The sequence below is a fragment of the Muntiacus reevesi genome, chromosome 2, assembly GCF_963930625.1.
Source record: "Muntiacus reevesi chromosome 2, mMunRee1.1, whole genome shotgun sequence".
NCBI classification, from domain to species: domain Eukaryota; kingdom Metazoa; phylum Chordata; class Mammalia; order Artiodactyla; family Cervidae; genus Muntiacus; species Muntiacus reevesi.
In genome coordinates, this window is record NC_089250.1 from 264,609,439 (window position 1) to 264,627,635 (window position 18,197).

General features: G+C 57.4%; 1 protein-coding gene across 1 annotated transcript; it reads left to right on the forward strand.

The window, feature by feature from the left end:
• The first annotated feature begins 8,523 nt into the window (after positions 1–8,523).
• On the forward strand, positions 8,524–17,924 carry BCL3 (BCL3 transcription coactivator). The gene is made up of 9 exons (XM_065926276.1): positions 8,524–8,994; positions 10,614–10,767; positions 14,981–15,089; positions 15,268–15,472; positions 15,581–15,669; positions 15,828–15,905; positions 16,516–16,683; positions 17,070–17,187; positions 17,295–17,924. Exons 1-9 carry the CDS (start codon positions 8,739–8,741, stop codon positions 17,480–17,482), a joined length of 1,365 nt encoding a protein of 454 aa, XP_065782348.1. The 5' UTR covers positions 8,524–8,738; the 3' UTR covers positions 17,483–17,924.
• The last annotated feature ends 273 nt before the right edge of the window (positions 17,925–18,197 follow it).

Below are 18,197 nucleotides of genomic sequence, written 5' to 3' on the forward strand. Positions count from 1 at the left end.
TCACCAAGAGCTTCCTAGGTGGCTCAGTGGTAAAGAATCCGCCTGCTGGGCTTCCCTTGTGACTCAGCTGGTAAAGAATCTGCCCGCAATTTGGGAGACCTGGGTTCGATCCCTGGGTTGGGAAGATCCCCTGGAGAAGAGAAAGGCTACCCACTGCAGAATTCTTGCCTGGGAAATTCCAGGGACAGAGGAGTTTGGTGGGCTACAATCCATGGGGTCACAAAGAGTCGGACACAACTGAGCACACACACACACACACAGACATAAGATTGAGTGCAAGAAGCCAGGTCCAAGAGACTGCACTCAAAGATTCTCTTTATTAAAAATTCAAGGGACTTGCCTGACATCCCATTGGTTAAGACTCTGCATGGGTTTGAACCCTGAGTAGGGAACTAAGATCCCACATGCCTAGTGGTGTAGCAAAAAAAAAAAAAAAAAATTCAAAACTGGGAGGGGGAAATAAATCAAGAATTTGAAATTAACATATACACACTACAATATATATAAATAACCAACAAGGACCTACTGTATAGCACAGGAAACTATACTCAACATGTTATAAAGATCTACACGGGAAAAGAATCTGTAAAAGAATGAATACATATATATGTATATGTGTACATATATATATGTATAATTGAATCACTTTGCCCGTATACCTGAAATTAACACAGCATTGTAAATCAACTATCGTGTGTTCACGTTGTCAAACTCTTTGCAACCCCATGGACTATAGCCCACCAGGCTCCTCTACCCATGGCAAGAATTCTGGAGCCGGTTGCCACTTCCTACTCCAGGGGATCTTGCCGACCCAGGGATGGAACCCACATCTCTTGCATCTCCTGTCTTGGCAGGTGGATTCTTTACCACTAGTATCGCCCCCAACCCCGTGGCCAAAAAAAAAAAAAAAGTTAAATAACAAAAAAAGAAATGAAAAAAAGAAATACAGTTGTCATTTATAAATTGACCTCACATTCTAAGCCTCACTAAATTACTATTTATGGTGGCTTTTCATAGATATGGAATGTCCAGTGTCACATGCCTTATGTGAATAAAGACAGTGTCAGTCCTTCAGGATAAATAAACAAAAGTATAAATTAATCAATTAAAAACTGTAATGATCAGGTGTGTATTCATAGGTAGTAAACGGAAAACAATAACAGCACCAAAGAATGAGTTACCTTTAGAAAAGAGAGAGTTGCGATTAGGAAGAAGCCTTGGAGGAACTAGCAGAATCATTTCTGAACCTAACTGTCCCTTTGAAGCGTTGGCGAAATGGAGCATCACCTGTCATGCGATTCTCTACATTATATTAATATTTCATAATTTGAAGATTTATATTCTTTTTCATCCCATGATTCCACAATCTCTCCGCTTCTCCTATGACTTGGTTCTCCAAGGGGGCAAGATTTCTGAGCCCGGTGCAGGAGGTGGGGGGGAAGGGTGGCGCGGCAGGAGACCGCGATGGGAAGCCACAAGAAGAGAATCTGGGATCTGAAACACAAGACACTCTTTGACTTTCCCAGCAGTGAGCGACGGTTCTGGGACCGTGTGACCACAGGAGGCCCGAAGGGACAAGTTCAGAGGTGGGTAGGCCGCAAGCCAACCCCACCCCCACCTCCCGCGGCGCCTGGCAGTAAGACGTCCCGGGTACCCCACTCCTCACCAGCCAGCCCAGAGCCAGGGCTCCAGGGGCGCAACCCTTCTTGGACGCCTGGCGCCACCCCCAGGCTTTCTGATGTGGAAACTGAGCCTGTTCAGGGCCGCGCAGCCGCGAGGCTGCGGTGCAGCCAGCGACCCGATTCCTCGGGGCGGGGTAGCGGAGACACGCCCGCCCGGTCCTCACTCTCGTGGGAAAGTGCGCCAGGGCAGGGGTGGCCCCGACTGGGACGGGTGGATGCAGACAGGGAAGGTGAGTCCGGCGTGGCCCCGGCTCAAATGAGGAAGGGAGGGTCTGGCCTGACCTGCTTTCCCAGGAGCCTGGGGGACTTTCGCATCTGTGTTTCTAAGCCCCGGTGGCTGCAGGGGAGGTTGTGGCCTCGGGCTGGGGAGGCACCGACTTCCAGGGAAAAGGCCAGCTTTTCAGGGAAGGTGCTGTCCCTCCGTCTGAGGTGGCCTCTGTGCTCTGCCCTGGGGAGGTGGGCTCGAGAAGCGGGGGTGGGGCGGCTCCCAGTTCATTAGGGGAGGGTCGCCTCCTCTGGGGAAGGGTCTAAACTGATGGGGGAGGCAGACACCCCGTTTCCTCCTGGGTGATTTGTAGATTGTACTTCAATACTGGAGGAGGGCATGGCAATCCACTCCAGTATTCTTGCCTGGACAATCCCATGGACAAGGAGCCTAGCGGGCTACAATCCATAGCATCGCACAGTCGGACATGACTGAAGCGACTTAGCACCCACACACTTCAGTACTGGGGACAAGATTCAGTCTCATTAAGTGTTCCCAGTAAGATGGCTGGTTCAAGCGACACCACTCAGTGAGCAAGTCTGATGGAGGAGGGCAGGACCCGGAGGACCACGAGACCAGGCTCAGAGGGCAAAGCACTTGGCAGGGGCCACAGGGTTGGAAACTGGCAGAGTAGGAGGTAGACCCAGATTCGATTCTCTCACTCCTTACAGGTGAGGATGACGTCAGCAACTGTGCCAGAGGCCCTAGGGAAATTCACTGGATCCACTCAGCCATCATGTTATCACCACCATGATGACTCAGAGGGGATACTGACACCCAGAGAGATCAGATGCCACTTCAAAGCCACTCAGGCAGAGTTGATACTCACACTCAGGTCATCTTAACTCCAAAACCCATTGTTGAGATGGGGTCCCCCAGAAAGCAGAATCTTAGAGTTGCTGTTGTTGTTGTTCAGTCGCTAAGTTGTGGACTGCAGCACACCAGGCTTCCCTGTCCTTCACCATTTCCCAGAGTTAGCTCAAACTCACCTCCATTGAGTCAGTAATGCCATCCAACCATCTCAACCCCTGTCGCCCCCTTCTCCTCCTGCCCTCAATCTTTCCCAGCATCAGGGTCTTTTCCAGTGAGTCAGCTCTTCGCATCAGGTGGCCTAGAGTTAGGAAGGCAAAAGATTTATGGAGAGCAGCATGTGGGAAAGGGGACATGGGGAAAGCAGGATTGGGTAGGGGGACCATCGGGCTAAGATGCCAGCTCCAGGGGCAGCTCCAGAAGCAGACTGCTCATGAGGAATCCCACAGTGGACAGAAAATGGCCAGACCCTCTGACCCCACCTGGCTCTGTCAATGGCTGGAATCCCCAACTGGCAAGCTGAGGCAGACCCTCAAGGAGCCAACTGTCAGCCACCTACACGCCTGGCAGCTGGGCCATTAGTCCTTTCTTCAAAGGGCATCCAAGCAGTGTGCCTCTGTGGCAGCCCTCCCATACCCTATATTAATAATAGCAATCGTTTGAAAATAACAGCTTCCATTTACTGAGAACTTACTCCATGCCAGCCTACGCCAACATGTGTTAATGCCTTTGACCCTCGCTACAATCCTGTGAGACGTGCACTGGTTTTGCCCCATGTTATAGATGAGGAAACTGAGGTTCAGAGAGGGTGAGTCACTTGCCCAGGGTCACACAGCTGCTAAGTGGCAGAGCTGGGGTTTGAAGACCCTCAGTTAAAGCGTGAGCCTCTTTTAATTACAGATGAGGACACTGAGGCCCAGCAGCACACCTCCTGTTAGTCCACCATCACCTCACTGCCTTACACCTGACCTTCCCAGAACCCCACTTCCACGCCTCATCCCCGCAGGGCAGATGCTGATATCCACAAACCCCTCCTACTGCATCTCCCCTGTCTGGTCAATGCAGTGAATTGGGGGGCGGGGAGAGGCTGTCCAGTCTCCAAACTCGCCTGGGGAGAATGTTGCAATCTTCTGACTCAGCGGCGGCGTGCATGCAGACCCAGCAGGAGGGAGAAAGGGGAAGATTAAGTCTTGGCCCAAGCCCCAGATGGGCTATACAGCCTGGTGCCAGGGATTCCAGCAGCTGCCAAGGCCCCAGGGTGGGGAGGAAGCAAGAGGTGCAGGCCGGCCTCCAGGAAGCTGGCCTGCATTCACCCCTGGGGGTGGGGTGGAGCCCGGGAGCTGTCTGCTGACCCAGGAGGGACTTGCAGCTCAAAACTGTGTGACTGGGAGGCTATGTGACCTTGGGCAAGTCCCTTCCCATCCCAGCTCAGCACCTCTGTTTCCCTCGTGTCTGCAAAATTCACTTGCTCTTCTCAAGCCTCTCTTAAATCTAACTCAGTCCTGCTGCAAGGCAATCTTCTCTCCATCTGCTCCACCCTCCCAGGCCTGCAGAAGAGCACTGGAGAAAGAGCGCAGACTCAGGATTGTGACCTTGCCTCTCCTGTGCCCTAGTTTCCCCATCTAAATGATTCCTTCCCAGGAAGTGGCTAGGATGAGAGCAGAGAGGGGAGGCCGACGGTCTCTGGGACTAGTGAGCATCCCTTCCAGGTCCATGATGCCGCAATCAAGATGCTGGGGTCACAGATACCAGGTTTAAAAATCGTGCCTTCCGCACCCATCTCTCATCATGTTCCCCTAGGCAGTGACTTCACTGCTTTGTGTCCCTTTCCTTCCCTTTAAAACAGAGATTTTCACTGAATTTTCCTTACCGGTGTTAAGAGAATGAAGTTAGCCTGTTCCTAAGTGGGAGCTCGGGCAGAGCGAACGGGCCTACCTTGTCTCATCTCTGGGTGGAAAGCATGACAAGAAAGGCCTGGCCTGGGGACTTCCCTGGTGGTCCAGTGTCTAAGACTCCAAGACTCAGAACTCCCAGTGCCAGGGACCCAGGGTTTGATCCCTGGCTGGGGATCGAGATCCCGCATGCCACAACTGAGACGTCACATGCTGCATCTATTAACAAGAGCCCACAAGACACAATGAAGACCAAAGATCCTGGGAGCCACACACTAAGACCCGGTGCAGTCAAATAAGTTAATTAATTTAAAAATTACAAATAGTCAAAGGCCTGACCTGGTGGTGAAGGCAGACAATGTGAAGCATGGATACCATTCATTCATTCAGTCAGCCATTCACCCTGCATACCTGATGTCAATCTGCTCAGAAATCCTGGGAGGCAGAAGCTGTCATCATTCCCAACCATAAAGTCACGAGGAAGGCCCAAAGGGGAAAAGCCACCTATCCAAGCTAACACACAGCAGAACTAGGGCTCAAACCCAGCATGCTGAATCAATGAAACGGGTCCTGCCATTGAAAATTTAGGTTAATGGATTAATAAGAATTGGTATTATTCCTATGCCAGGTTATAACAGGAAGAATGGTTATAATGGGAAGAATAATAATAGCAGCTGCATTGTATCAAGCACTTTCTACAGTTCAGGACCTACAGAATGGAAGCATGTTTTCTTGATTTAGTCTGTTCTATAAATGAGGAAGCTGAGACTCCATAAGGTTCAGTAACTGCTGCAAGTCACAAAGCTCATGAAAGCCAGAGACAGGACTCCTCAGTCAGAAGCAAAGAGGACAAAGCCCAGGAATTAAGCCAATAGGAACTTAGCGTTTGACCAGCCCAATCTTCTCCTTTTAGGAGAAACGGAGGCTCCCAAGGGCAAGAAAGCTGGCCCAGAATCACAGCCTTCTAACTGTAGGACTTCACTTCCTTCTTGGGATTGTGAGCAGGTATCATCGTGGCCCTTCCTTCCCCAGGGAGGTGTGAGGAAGGACAAGGGGAGAAGAAGCAGTAGGAGGCAGTGTGACCAGGTACAAAGGTTGACCTGTGTGGGGAAAGTGGTTAGACACCAAGCAGAACTTCCCGGCCTCCTCTGGGAAGTTTCTGGGACTCATCCAGGGGCCACCCCTGCGGGTGGGAGGGGCCCTCCAGAGCTCTCGGCCCAGAGAGGGGAGACTCTAGTTCTCCCCGACAAGGGTTCAGGGAGCAGGGGGGAAAGGAGGGGGGAGCCGTCCTGGTTCCGCATCCTCCATTCCCGACACAGGAGGGAGGCGGCTGTGGGAGCTGGGACTTTCCTGAGCAGCAGAAGATTCTGGGAAATTAGAGACAGCTGCTGGGCGGGGTTGACTCCAGGCCTCCCTTCTCTCCCCTCCCCTCAGTCCCTGCTGGTTCCCCAAGCATGCCTCCCTCTGCCCCAAGGAGGCCCTCCTCCAACTGATCCCCCTCCCTCAGACCATGGCCGCCACCCTGAGACTCTCAGATCTTCTCCCTGAGAGCTTGCCTCCACACTCACAGCCTCTTCAAATCTCCTCTTCCCTCAAACCCTTCTTCCCCCACCCTCCACTTTCTCCTCCTCTCTCAGAGCCACTGGCCTCACTGAGTTCTCTCTCTCCCTCAGACCCTCACCTCCCCCCTCAGACCACCTACTTCCCTCTTGGACCTGTCTTCCTCCTTCAGATCCTCCTCCCTCAGACTCTTTTATCCCTCCTCCACCCTCAGATTCAGAACCAGCAGCACCCTCTCTTTCAGCCCCTCCAAGCCCCCTCTGGGCCAAAAGCAGACACCCCTTCCCCAGTCCCGTCTGGGCCCGGAGTCATTGCTCCCCCTGCAGCAAGGGAGCCGGGGCATGGGAGGACCTTGGGCATCCTTCCAACTCTACCTCCTAGGGTCATCACCTGGACAAGCCTCGCTTCTCCGAGGCTCAGCTGCTCTCTGTACAGCGGGGCAGTGCTCCACACCCCATCCCTCCCCTGTGTTGGAGAGTCACCAGAGGTCAGGGCTGAGTGGGTGGGAACCCCAGACTTCACAACCTAATTCCCTCACCTCTTCCCCTGTAGCCCCCACAACTCTGGAGGCAGGGGTTGACTTCAGCCTCATTTTCCAGAAGAACAAACTGAGGCTCAAAAGCAACGACCTAGGGTCCACTGTCAACAAGGGGTGGAAGTGGGACTTGAACCCAGGTCTTGCCCCCCAGACGCTCTCCCTTCACAGGGCACCAAGGGGGGAGACCCAGAGAGGCAGAAAGGAGAGAAGCAGGGAAGAGGGTGAGGCTTCTGTCTGCACACAGCTGCTCCTGACATCCTGAGCGATCCACTGGGGTGGAGTCCCAGTCTTGGGCAAAGTCCCTTCCTGAGAACCGGGGGCCTTGCAGCCATTTTCAGGGTCCCAGGATGGGGAGACTGAGACGCAGAGATGGAGAGACAAGGCGACAAGGCGACAAGGCGGGACGGAGACCAGGGAAGGAGATGCAGAGACGGGGGGAGATGCACAAAACCAGCAAGACCCTGCGTGCCGCCTGGACAGACCCGGGGTGCAGCGCCCATTCCCTTGCCCCTTTAGGTCCCCCCAAGTCTTCCGCTCCGCCTCCCGTAAGTCAGTGACCGGGACTCAACCCCAGCGACAGCCCCGCCTCCAGGGAAATCCGGGAAAGCCCCGAGCGGCCGGGGCCCCTCCCCGGGGCGGGGAGAGAGGCGGCAGGGGCGGGGCCAGGGGAGAGGCCCGCCTCCGTCCTGCCCTCCCCCGGGCCCCGCCGCCCCCAGCTCCAGCCTGCCTCTGAGTCATGCCCCCAACCAGCCTGGCCTGTTCCCCACCCACCAACCCCGCCCGGGATGGGAGTGGGGCGCGGGGGCAGAAGGGAAGCCCGCCGGCCCCCCGTCTTCTCGACCCGGGCTTGGCCGCTGTGGCTCTGATCTTGTGACCCTACGGCTCTAGCTGTTTCCCCGTCTCCCTCTTACTTGGCCTCTCACGACCTCTGGACCCCTTTCGCCACATCTGTTTCTCTGGGTATCGAGGATTTCGGGGGCACCCACCCTGTGCCCGGAGGCTCGGGCTGGGTCATGGGACCGCGCGAGGAGAGACGCGTTCACAGTTTTCTCTGTGCACTCCCCACCGAACATTTCCCGCTCCCTGCCCCCCGCCCCCAGCGAAGTTCACACCCCAGACCGAGCAGGCACATGGAGGAGGCCGAGACGGCGACAGGGCAGGCAGAGGGATGATTAGCGCCCGGGCGCCCGCCGAGGGTACTCCCTGCCCTGGGTGCGTCTTCTCGCTCCCACGAAGGAGGAAACGACTCAGAGAAGGGAAGTGCCTGGTCAAGGTCACCCAGCGAGGAAGTGGGAGTCTGGAATCGAACCCACGTCCTGGCGACCCCAAGGGCCTCAGGGAGCTGCCTCCCTAGGGCGGGAGGCGGGGGGTCGGGGGGAGAGGAAGAGGCTGAGAAGCAGGCAGCGCTCGAGGGACAGACACACGGAAAGGGATGCCCAGAGACGATGGAGACAGAGACACAGAGATAGGGAGACATCCGACCAGACCCGCGAGTCAGGCACAGTTCCAGACTGAGATACAGAGAGAGAGACCTACAGCCAGAGAAACAAACAGACAGACAGACAGACACACACACACGCGGAGACTCAGCCTGAGGCCCGCAGCCGCAGGGGTGGGGACCCCGCAACCCCGCGACCCCGCCTCCTTCCCACCCCCTGCCCGCCTCCGCCACCCGCCGAAGCCCGGCCGCCCGGGGCGCCGCGGGGCCCGGAGGGGGCGGGAGCGGGGCGCGGCGCGGGCGGGGCGATCGGGGGGCGGCACCGCGGGACGGCGGGAGCGGCGGCTGGTCCAGGAAACCCCTGGGGCGGACGGGTGGCCCCGGGGGGGCCGGGGGCGGGGAGGCGGGCGGCCGGCACCGCCCGGCCCGACAAAAGTCCCTTCAGTTCAGCCGGCGGCAGGGGAAGTCCCGGCGCTCGGCGCAACCACCCTCCCGTGCCGCCGAGCCCAGCCGCGCTCCGGCCGCCCGCTCGGCCGCCGTCCTCGGCGGCCCCATGCCCCGATGCCCCGCGGGGACCATGGACGAGGGGCCCGTGGACCTGCGCACCCGACCCAAGGCCAGCGGACCCCCGGGCGCCGCGCTGCCGCTCCGCAAGCGCCCTCTGCGCGCGCCCTCCCCGGAGCCTGCCGCCCCGCGCGGGGCTGTGGGCCCCGTCGTCCCCCCGGATCCCCTCCGCGGTGGCTCCGACACACCGGCTGTGCCCGCGCCCCCTCACGGCCTAGCGCGCCCAGAGGCAATTTACTACCAGGGTAAGTGGCTTCCGCGAGTCATGGCCGGGTGGGGGGCAGGCAATGCAGAGGGTCACCACCGGAGTCAAGCGGCAGAGCTCCGACCTTAACACAGGGGGGCCTCGGGGAGCTGAGGGACAGAAGTCAAGGTCCCAAGGACATAGAGGGGGGGTTCCTGGGGAGTTGCGGGCAGAGCCTGAGGTCCCAGGGGTGCAGATACGGGAGCTTCAGGGAGCCAGCACCTTGGGACACAGATAGCGGAGCTCTAGGAAGCTGGGGGTCAAAGTCCTGAGATCTGAGACCCATCTATAGGGAGCCAGGAGACAGCGTCCAGCAGCCCAGATATCGTGTCTCAGGGAGTCAAGTCCCAGGAACACAGTTATAAACTCTTAAAAACCCAGATACATAGGGTTATAAGGGATCAGCAGCTGGACCCAAGAAGCTGGGGGTTTGGGGACCCTTGAACTTTATGTGGGGTCAAAGGGAGTGAGGGGAACAGAGACTGGGGTTCTAAGGAGACATGTTAAGGATCCCCATTTGTCAAAATCGCGGGACCCCAGATGTCAGGAGAAGTTGGGAAGAGAGTGGGAGTACTGAGCACCCCAATATCTGGGATCACAAAAATCCAAGGAAACCGATCCCAATACCAGGGGTCCTAGGAGTCAGTAGGACAGAGATCTGGGCTTCTAAGCACCCACTTCTGTGTGTTTGCAAGTGATCAGTGTCTCACTGGTGTCATGAGGTCAGGAGGCCTTAGGGGGGCTTTGGGGACTGAGGATTCTAAGAACTGGGGGTCAGGACTGGGGGGGCTCTGGGCCTCAAGGATTTAGGGCCAGGGAGGATTTGGGGGTCTCTGGGCAGGAGGCCTGAGGGCACCAAGGCCTGGTATTGAACATACAAGGACCAGGAAACTTGGGGTTTCAGGAATGGAGCCCCCAAGGACCAGGAGATGACAGAGAAGAACAGGCACTATTCTTCCCATCCTGTCTCCGTCCCTGATATCCAGGAGGGGGCAGCCTCTCCCACAGCTGTGCCCACTGCACAATCTCCAAGTGACCCCCAGAGCTGCAGGGACCCCAGGCCTCGGGCCTCCAGAATTTTGCCCAGTTTCAGCACCTTTCATCCCCTCAGGGTACAGCTTCAAGCCCTCCATCAGGAGGCCTGTCACTGCCTTCTCCCCTTTCACATTCCCCAATGAAAACCTGAGCCTCAGCTTTCCCCATCTGAGTGATGGGTAGATGTGGATTTGCCAACTACCTTGGTGCCTTCCAGCAGTTTGATCTGTGCCAGATTCTGGCACTACTCCCTCTCCCCAAACTCCGTACAAATTCATCCCACCCCCTACACCTGGTGCTTCATCCACCCTTACCTTCCTCAGCCACAAATTCACTCAGCAAATTGGCCTGAGGTCCCCATGCTGGGCGATAGTGCAGAATCTTTGCCAGAAGTAAAGATAAGTGACAATGTCCAGGGCTGGGGAGGGGAGAGAGGAGGGACGTGGTAGAGGAGTTTGTCTTGGGTCTTGAAGGCTCAGGAGGAGATGCAAAAGGGACCAAGGGAAAAGGGAGCGAAGGCCTGGAGCTGGGGGGCAGGTTGATGATCTGCGGGCTTGGCCTCATGCATGTCCTTTCTCTTCCCAGGACCTTTACTCTCCCTGTACCCCACCCCGACCATGGGCTCCCCCTTTCCTCTGCTGAACTTGCCTACACCTCTGTACCCCATGGTGTGCTCCATGGAACACCCCCTGTCAGCTGACATCGCCATGGCCACGCGAGCTGATGAGGATGGAGACACGTGAGTGACAGTCCTCCATTCATGGAGGGGAGTAGAAGGGTGGGGAGGCCAACCCTCCACCCACCTCACCCACCCATTGCAACATAGGGGCACTCAGCCAGCAGGAGCTTTCAAGTTACCTGCACTGAGTTAGAATCCTGTCTCCCCTGTCTGTGTGACTTTGAGGAAGCCCCTTTCCCTCTCTGAGCCTCAGTTTCCCCTTCTGAAAAATGGGCACCCTGAGAACCCTTACCTCCCAGGACTGTTTTTGAAGCAGTGGGCTTTAAAGTTTTTACCAAAAGCCAAAAATGAGAAAGACATTTTACAGATTGACTTATTATATGAATTATACATGGTAAGCTCCTTGCCTTGTAGGTCGAAAGTCCTCAATCTGTATTAATTAATGTTATTATTATCTTTATAACCTTTTGCTAAGCACACACACATATGTAAACTTGAAATAAAAATTGCACAGAACAAAACAGCACTCAGGCTTACAACATGGGAGCTACTTTGGGGTTTTCTATTCTAGTCATGTCGCTGTTTCCTGGTCATAGCCCACTAAATTAATTTGACAATTCTTTAAGTTGATTCCACACATCTCATGGTTTTATCATCTACTGTTTGAAGGACAGGCTTCTGAGCTTCATGTAGCCACCGAGAAATCCTGCATGGGAGCATTTAGCCCAGGCCTAGCACTCAAAAAAACACTTGACCAGGGTGGTTATGGTAATTCTACCAACCTCGGATGGAATCTCAGCTGGTCACTCTCTCACAACTCTCTACCTCAGTTTCCCCTGTACAAACAAGAACCACAAGATGAAGGTCTCTATGAGGCAGAAAAGAAATGATTTCAATAAAGCAATTATCTAGGAATGGGCTTGGGGACTCTGGAAACCACAGGGGGAGATGCAAGGAAAGTGGGGGGGTCTCCACCACTGGCCCCTGGGTGACTGTTCACATCCGCAAGCCTGTTTCCCTGTCTGGAAATCAGGCCTCATGATCACAGTGGGGATTCAATGCAGTGAGGTACAGGACTTACAGTGCATAGGGCCAGGGACACAGTTGGTGTGGATTTTGTTGAAACAGAGCTCCCAGGGTGGTTGTGGACTATCCTTGCAAACCCAAGCAGGACAAAGTGTCTGAGATATAAATGTATCTTTATATATATGTATATATAAAGATATATATATTTATACACAAAGGCCTTGGTAAAACTAGTTCCCGCTGCCTCTGGGTACCTGTGGGGTCATCTGTGAAATAGATTCAATTTGTCTCTGTCCCCAGGGGTGATTTGTTTGCAGCCTGTGAAAGCCGGGTGCAGAAGACGACCTGGCACACCAGTCTCCAGCCCCACGCCCCAGCCTCCCTCCCCACCCTCCCCCCCAAAGCAAACACTTCTGCCTCAGCTGCCTGGTGGGGGAAATCCCTTCCCGCAGAACTTGACCGCAGCCCAGCTGCTCTGCCTTCCCCACGTCAGCACCCGTCACTCACTCGCAGCCTCCCCCTCCTGGCGCTCCCTCTAACCTTAACCCCTTCCGCTGGGGCCGAGGCTTTACCGGAATGGGCAGCGGGCCGGGCGGGGGCGGGGGTGGGGGGACACGCTAGGTCCGGGTCCCCAAAGGGGCAATGCTACGGTCGGGAGGCTGGACTTCGAGGTATTCAGGGCAGTAAGATCTCAGGGCATTTGCAATCACCACCCCCACCCCCCACCCCCGCCAAAGGTCTGGCAGTGGGGAGCTGGAAGTCTGAGTTTCCACGGGGGGTGGGGGTGGGGGACGCGTTCTGAGTCCCGGAGGGCAGAAGTTGGGGTACTAGATGCCTTGACCGCTGAGCGGGTGAGGCGCCGGGCGTCAGGGCAGCTGGGGGAGCCTAGCACTCGGCGCGATGGGGGCAGTCCGTACCCGCCAAGAGTTAGGGCATCGTATGCCAGGGTCGCAGGATGCAGCACGCCAGGATGTGGGGGACAGGGAGGCAGCTGGAGTCTGAACCCTGCGAGATGGAGTTCTAGCGGGGTCCCCTGGCTGGAGCAATTGGGGTCCTTCCTTACCCCCAAGGTAACTAGAGCTCTTTGGGTCGGGCTCCCCTCTCCGCCTCATTCGAGGATGGAAGTTGGGGTGCCGGGGTGGCCGGGGTAGATCCCCGAAGGGCCAGGCTTCCCTCCCCCGGGAGCAGGAAGCGGAGCCCCGCCCAGCAGACCTGTTACTGGAAGTCCGAGGGCTGGGCCGCCCCTCCCGTCCCCACTTCCTCCAGCCCCGCCCCACCCCCTGCGGCCCGCGCGTTTATGGGAACTCAGGCCTGGACGGTTTCTCTGAAATCATTTTCTCCCTCTGCCCTCGCTTAACCCCGCCCGCCCCGAAGGGGACCCAGGCGGGGCGTCCTGAGAGATGCGGGGAGGGGACGGAGCCCTTTCCCGGGGGCCCCTGGCCCAGGTCCGACCCCTTCCCCGAGATTTCTTTTTTAAATGTGGCTCTCCCGGTTCAAGATCCGGGTTCAGCGTTTCACCTGCAGAATCTCTTCCTGGGGGCTGGGAGCTATTGCGAGCGATACTTTACCGAGGAGAAACCTGAGGCTGGAAAGGCCCACGTGACTTTGCCCACGCCTCAGGGCAAGAGAGATTTGCAACCCAATTTGCAACCCTGGCTCAGCCCCCGCAAAGCCCTCCGGGGCGGCAGAACTTCTCTGCCTCCAGCACCTAGGAGGTGGATTCAATTCCGCCGTGGGGAGGACCGCCGTTCGCCTCTCTTAGCCTGGCCCAGGTTCGTCAGCAGGCGGCGGCGGGTGAGGTTGTGGGGCCTGTGTTAACTTCAGCCAGCCCTATGGACTCAGCGCCAGCGTCCCCCAAGCCCCCTACAGTCATCTCAGATTGTCCTCAGCTCTGAATGGCGCTTCCAGCTTTGGGGGCCCTGAGAAGCTGGCAGGAGGTTTATTGGAAAGGGTTCTTCAGCTCAGTGCCCGCGGGGAGGGAGAAAGCAGGACTGGGCAGAGGGAGAATTCGAGCTGCTCTGTAGTTTCAGCCGGGCCTCAGGGATCCCACCGGGAATATGGCAGCCGGAGGGGCCTTTCAGAGTTGGGGCCAGAAGGCTGGACCTTCTATGCCCACACGAACCAGCCAGCAGATGCCATTGGGTGGCGTCTACCCACCCCCATGACCTGGCCAAGCAGCCCTTTCCAGCGGAGGGTAATTCCCAGAGAGAGCCGAGATTTGACAACCTTCCCAGAAGCTGAGGAAATGGAGTCCTTCAGTCCTAAAGGGGGGCTCTGGGTTGCGCAGTCCGGCTTCCAAGCAATGACCCCCATCCCAGTTTGTCCCACCTGTGCCATCATCTCCCTTCTGGGCAAAAATTGCCCCATGTCCCTACTCTCGGGTTGGAGGTTGAACATGATCTCCAGTCCCCACAGATGGAGACCATCCAGTTCATTCCCACCCATTTTACAGATGAGAAAACTGTGGCCTGGGACGGGGTGAGCACATGGTCCCCAGCTTCAAGGAGGGTCAGGGATTCTGGAGAGGGCCTCGTCTACTCAGGGTGTTTGTGGAGCACTTTCTCAGCACCAATCACTGTCGTAGGCACTGAGAAAATGCCTTACCTGGTGGAGTTGACATTCTATCGAGGGAGATTCAGACAGGAAACAAAAGTGTAGGATGTTAGGTGATGATGTGGAGGAAAATAAAGCGTGGGGGTGGGGGGGGGGGAGCCGCTGCGGTACCATTTTAGCAGAGGCCCCAGTGAGGGGAGTTAGTCCCGAAGATATGGGGGCGGGGGAGATACTGATCCTGGCAGAGGGAACAGCCAGTGCAAAGGCCTAGGAGGCAAGCATGCTTGGTATGTTTGAGGAAGAGCAAAGAGGCTAGTGGCCAGAGTGAACTGAGATGACATCGAAAGGAATCAAAGAGGGAAAGACAAGATCACCTGAGGCCTGTGCGCCATGGTGGGGACTTTGAGAACTCTGCAGAAAAGGGGCAGGATTTGACTCAGGTCCTAAAGGGTCTCTCTAGCTGCTCTGTGGGGGGCAGACAGCAGGGCAGTGTGCAGGTAGAGAGGCCAGTGTAGAGGGGACACTCCAAGAGGGAGATGATGGTGCCTGAACCAGGATGGAGGGAATGGGGGTGGGGAGCAGTGGCTGGATACCCGAGTTACTTTTAAAGCATCCTGTGCAGTTTGGAGTTAGCACTGCTAAGAGTTCAGGGGTGAGAGGTGACCACTCTCTCATGTCTGATTCTCACCCCCAGACCACTCCACATTGCTGTGGTGCAGGGCAATCTGCCAGCCGTGCATCGTCTTGTCAACCTCTTCCAGCACGGCGGCCGGGAACTGGATATCTACAACAACCTCCGGCAGGTGAGGCTGGGGACCTGAGTCCTAGGTGAAGAAGAGCTAGGGGCCCTGATGCTTGAATCTGAGGGAGTAGGTGCTCAGATTTCTGGTTCAGACTACTGCTTGGGGTCAGGACTCTGAGGGAGGCAGGACTGGGTCGCAGGGCAGGAAACAGGAGTCCTTCACAGTCTCTGTTCCCCAGACACCGCTACACCTGGCTGTGATCACCACCTTGCCGTCTGTGGTCCGGCTCCTGGTGATGGCCGGTGCCAGCCCCATGGCACTGGACCGCCACGGTCAGACGGCAGCCCACCTGGCGTGCGAGCACCGCAGCCCCGCCTGCCTGCGGGCCCTGCTGGACAGCGCGGCCGGGGGTACCATGGACCTAGAGGCCCGCAATTACGATGGTGAGCACCTACCCGGGCGCTGGGTGGGGGCTGTCTGGTAGGACCTGGAGTCCTTCTGAGGCTGCAAAGCCCCAGGCCTACGTTTAACTGAGTCTCCCGCTCTTTCAGGGCTCACCGCCCTGCACGTGGCCGTGAACACTGAGTGCCAAGAAGCGGTGCTGCTCTTGTTGGAGCACGGCGCGGACATCGACGCGGTGGTGAGCGAGCTTGGGCCGAGGTGGGGTGGGGTGGGGGCGCCGGGAGGCGGGGCTCGAAGTACCTAAGGAAACTGAGATGCTGGACCCAGCGGTTGGGATGGGCCTCCGGCTGCTTGGGCAGAGCAAGGGGATGCTCAAAGCCTTCCTTCCTTGCGTAGGACATTAAGAGTGGCCGCTCCCCACTCATCCACGCCGTGGAAAACAACAGCCTGAGCATGGTCCAGCTGCTGCTACAGGTGGGTATGGCCCCATCCCGTGGCCTCTCGCCCACCCTCTCCTCTGGCCCTGACCGCCTGTGGCTCCATCCCTGCCACCGACCCCTCCTCCTTCCAGTTCTGGCACTGCGCTTGCTACTGCTACGCTTCCAATCCCGACCCTTCCTCCTAGGCCTCCTTCCGCCAACCCTAGGACTTCACTCCTTCAGACTACGAACCAGCCCCCGGTCATCTCGGATTCCTTCCTCTAAACCCCCAAAACGTTCCAGGCCCCGCCCAGCTAGAGTCTCGCTGACCCTTGTCTTCCGGCTTTGTCCCAGTTCCGGCGCTATCTTTCCGCCCTGACTCCGTCTGCAATCGGGCCCAGACCCCTGAACCCTTCCCTTCTCTGACCCCGCCCCCTCTGCTTTGGCCGGGGCTGCTGAGTCCTTCGCCAACTGATTCTGTGTCGCCCCACCCCCGACCCGCTTAGTCCCGCCCCTGTTTCCAGTTTCCACCCTTCTCTGACGGTCCCTGGGTCTGTCCCCGCCCCAGCTTGTGACCCCGCCCCTCATGCTGGCCCCGCCCCCTGGGTCCCGCCCCCATCCACTCAGGCGGGGGTCCTGACCCGCGCCTCCCCGCCCGCCCGCAGCACGGCGCCAACGTGAACGCGCAGATGTACTCCGGCAGCTCGGCGCTGCACTCGGCGTCCGGCCGCGGGCTCCTCCCGCTCGTGCGCACGCTGGTCCGTAGCGGCGCAGACAGCGGCCTCAAGAACTGCCACAACGACACGCCGCTCATGGTGGCGCGTAGCCGCCGGGTGAGTGCGCGCTGGTGGCGGCAGGGGGTTACAGGAGTTGCGGGAGTTGTGGGGGGTGGGGGCTGGATGGAGAGGAGTCTGTGCCCCAGCGCCAGTCTGCAGGGATGGGACAGATGAGTGGCACGTGTGTGCAAGGGATGCGGCAGTGTGCGTGTGCGCGTAAGTGCCAGGGTGTGAAGGCGAGCCGGTGCAGCCTGACCCGTGGGTGTGAGTTCTAGGCAGAGGAGAGACTGAGGCCTAAAGAAAGGAAGTGACTTGCCCTCTTGCACGTCCTGAGAGAGAGGCGAGGCTCCCTGAGCTAGGAGACTCGGGAACCGGGAGAAATGGAGAGAGGCAGGGCTGTATGGGCAGGGCTGTCCCGGAGGTGAACATGCAACGTCTCACAGGTCATCGACATCCTGAGAGGCAAGGCCACACGGCCTGCTCCGGCATCGCAGCCGGAGCCCTCCCCGGACCGGAGCGCCACCACCTCCCCTGAGAGCAGCAGCCGCCTCAGCTCCAATGGTGAGAAGCCAGCTCCCAGAACCCAGGAGTTGGGACCCCCAGCCTCCTCCTCTCTGGATCTAGCCTCTGGCCACCCTCACCCCCTCCTCTCTCTTCTCTTCATGCAGGTCTTCTGTCAGCATCACCACCCTCCTCGCCCTCCCAGTCTCCCCCCAAGGACCCTTCTGGATTCCCCATGGCTCCCCCCAGTTTCTTCCTTCCTCCCTCATCTCCACCGACCTTCCTGCCCTATGCTGGGGTCCTCCGAGCCCCTGGCCGGCCGGTGCCCCCCTCCCCAGCTCCAGGAGGTAGCTGAGAGGAATGGGGGGGCAGATCTTGGACTCGTGAGGAGGGACCTCACTGCCCTGTGGGGTCAGCCCTCCTGGAAACTGTGAAGATCTCACTCTGCCCCCCCCCCCAATCTTCTGGATCAGGATTTGCACAGAGGCACATATATTTACCTATAACGCCCCCTCTTCTCAGCACGGATATTCCTCCATTTCAGCCCTGCCCCCAGTCCAGGACTCTTACCCCCATTTTTCTCAGGCATCCTGGTCTCTCAGTCTTTCGTCTGGAACTACCCCCAAACGTTCATTTCCTTCTCCTCTCCCAGAGCTGGTGGAACCAAGGAACAGCTCTCTCTTCTGCACTCCACCCACTTCAGTGAGGAGGGAGAGATGGGCTGACACCAGGCACTGATATCCATGTAAATTATTAGGCGTTTTGGTTGGATTTCTTTTGTAATAAACTATTTTTGTACCATATCCCTGGCTTTGCTGGGTCTCTGACATGAGGAGGTTGGGAGGAAGTGTGTGTGTGTGTGTGTGTGTGTGTGTGTGTGCGCGTGTGCACACACCTGGATGCCATAGCCAGCTGACTCAACATGAGTCTCAGACTGACAGTGACAGGTGTGGGCGATGCTGGGACTTCCAGGGGTGTTGTAGACATTACATTGTTGTGTCACTGTGCCATTGTTTCTGGAGGGTGATGTGAAGTGTGATATCTTTCCAGAGGACCCTATTGGATTCCAT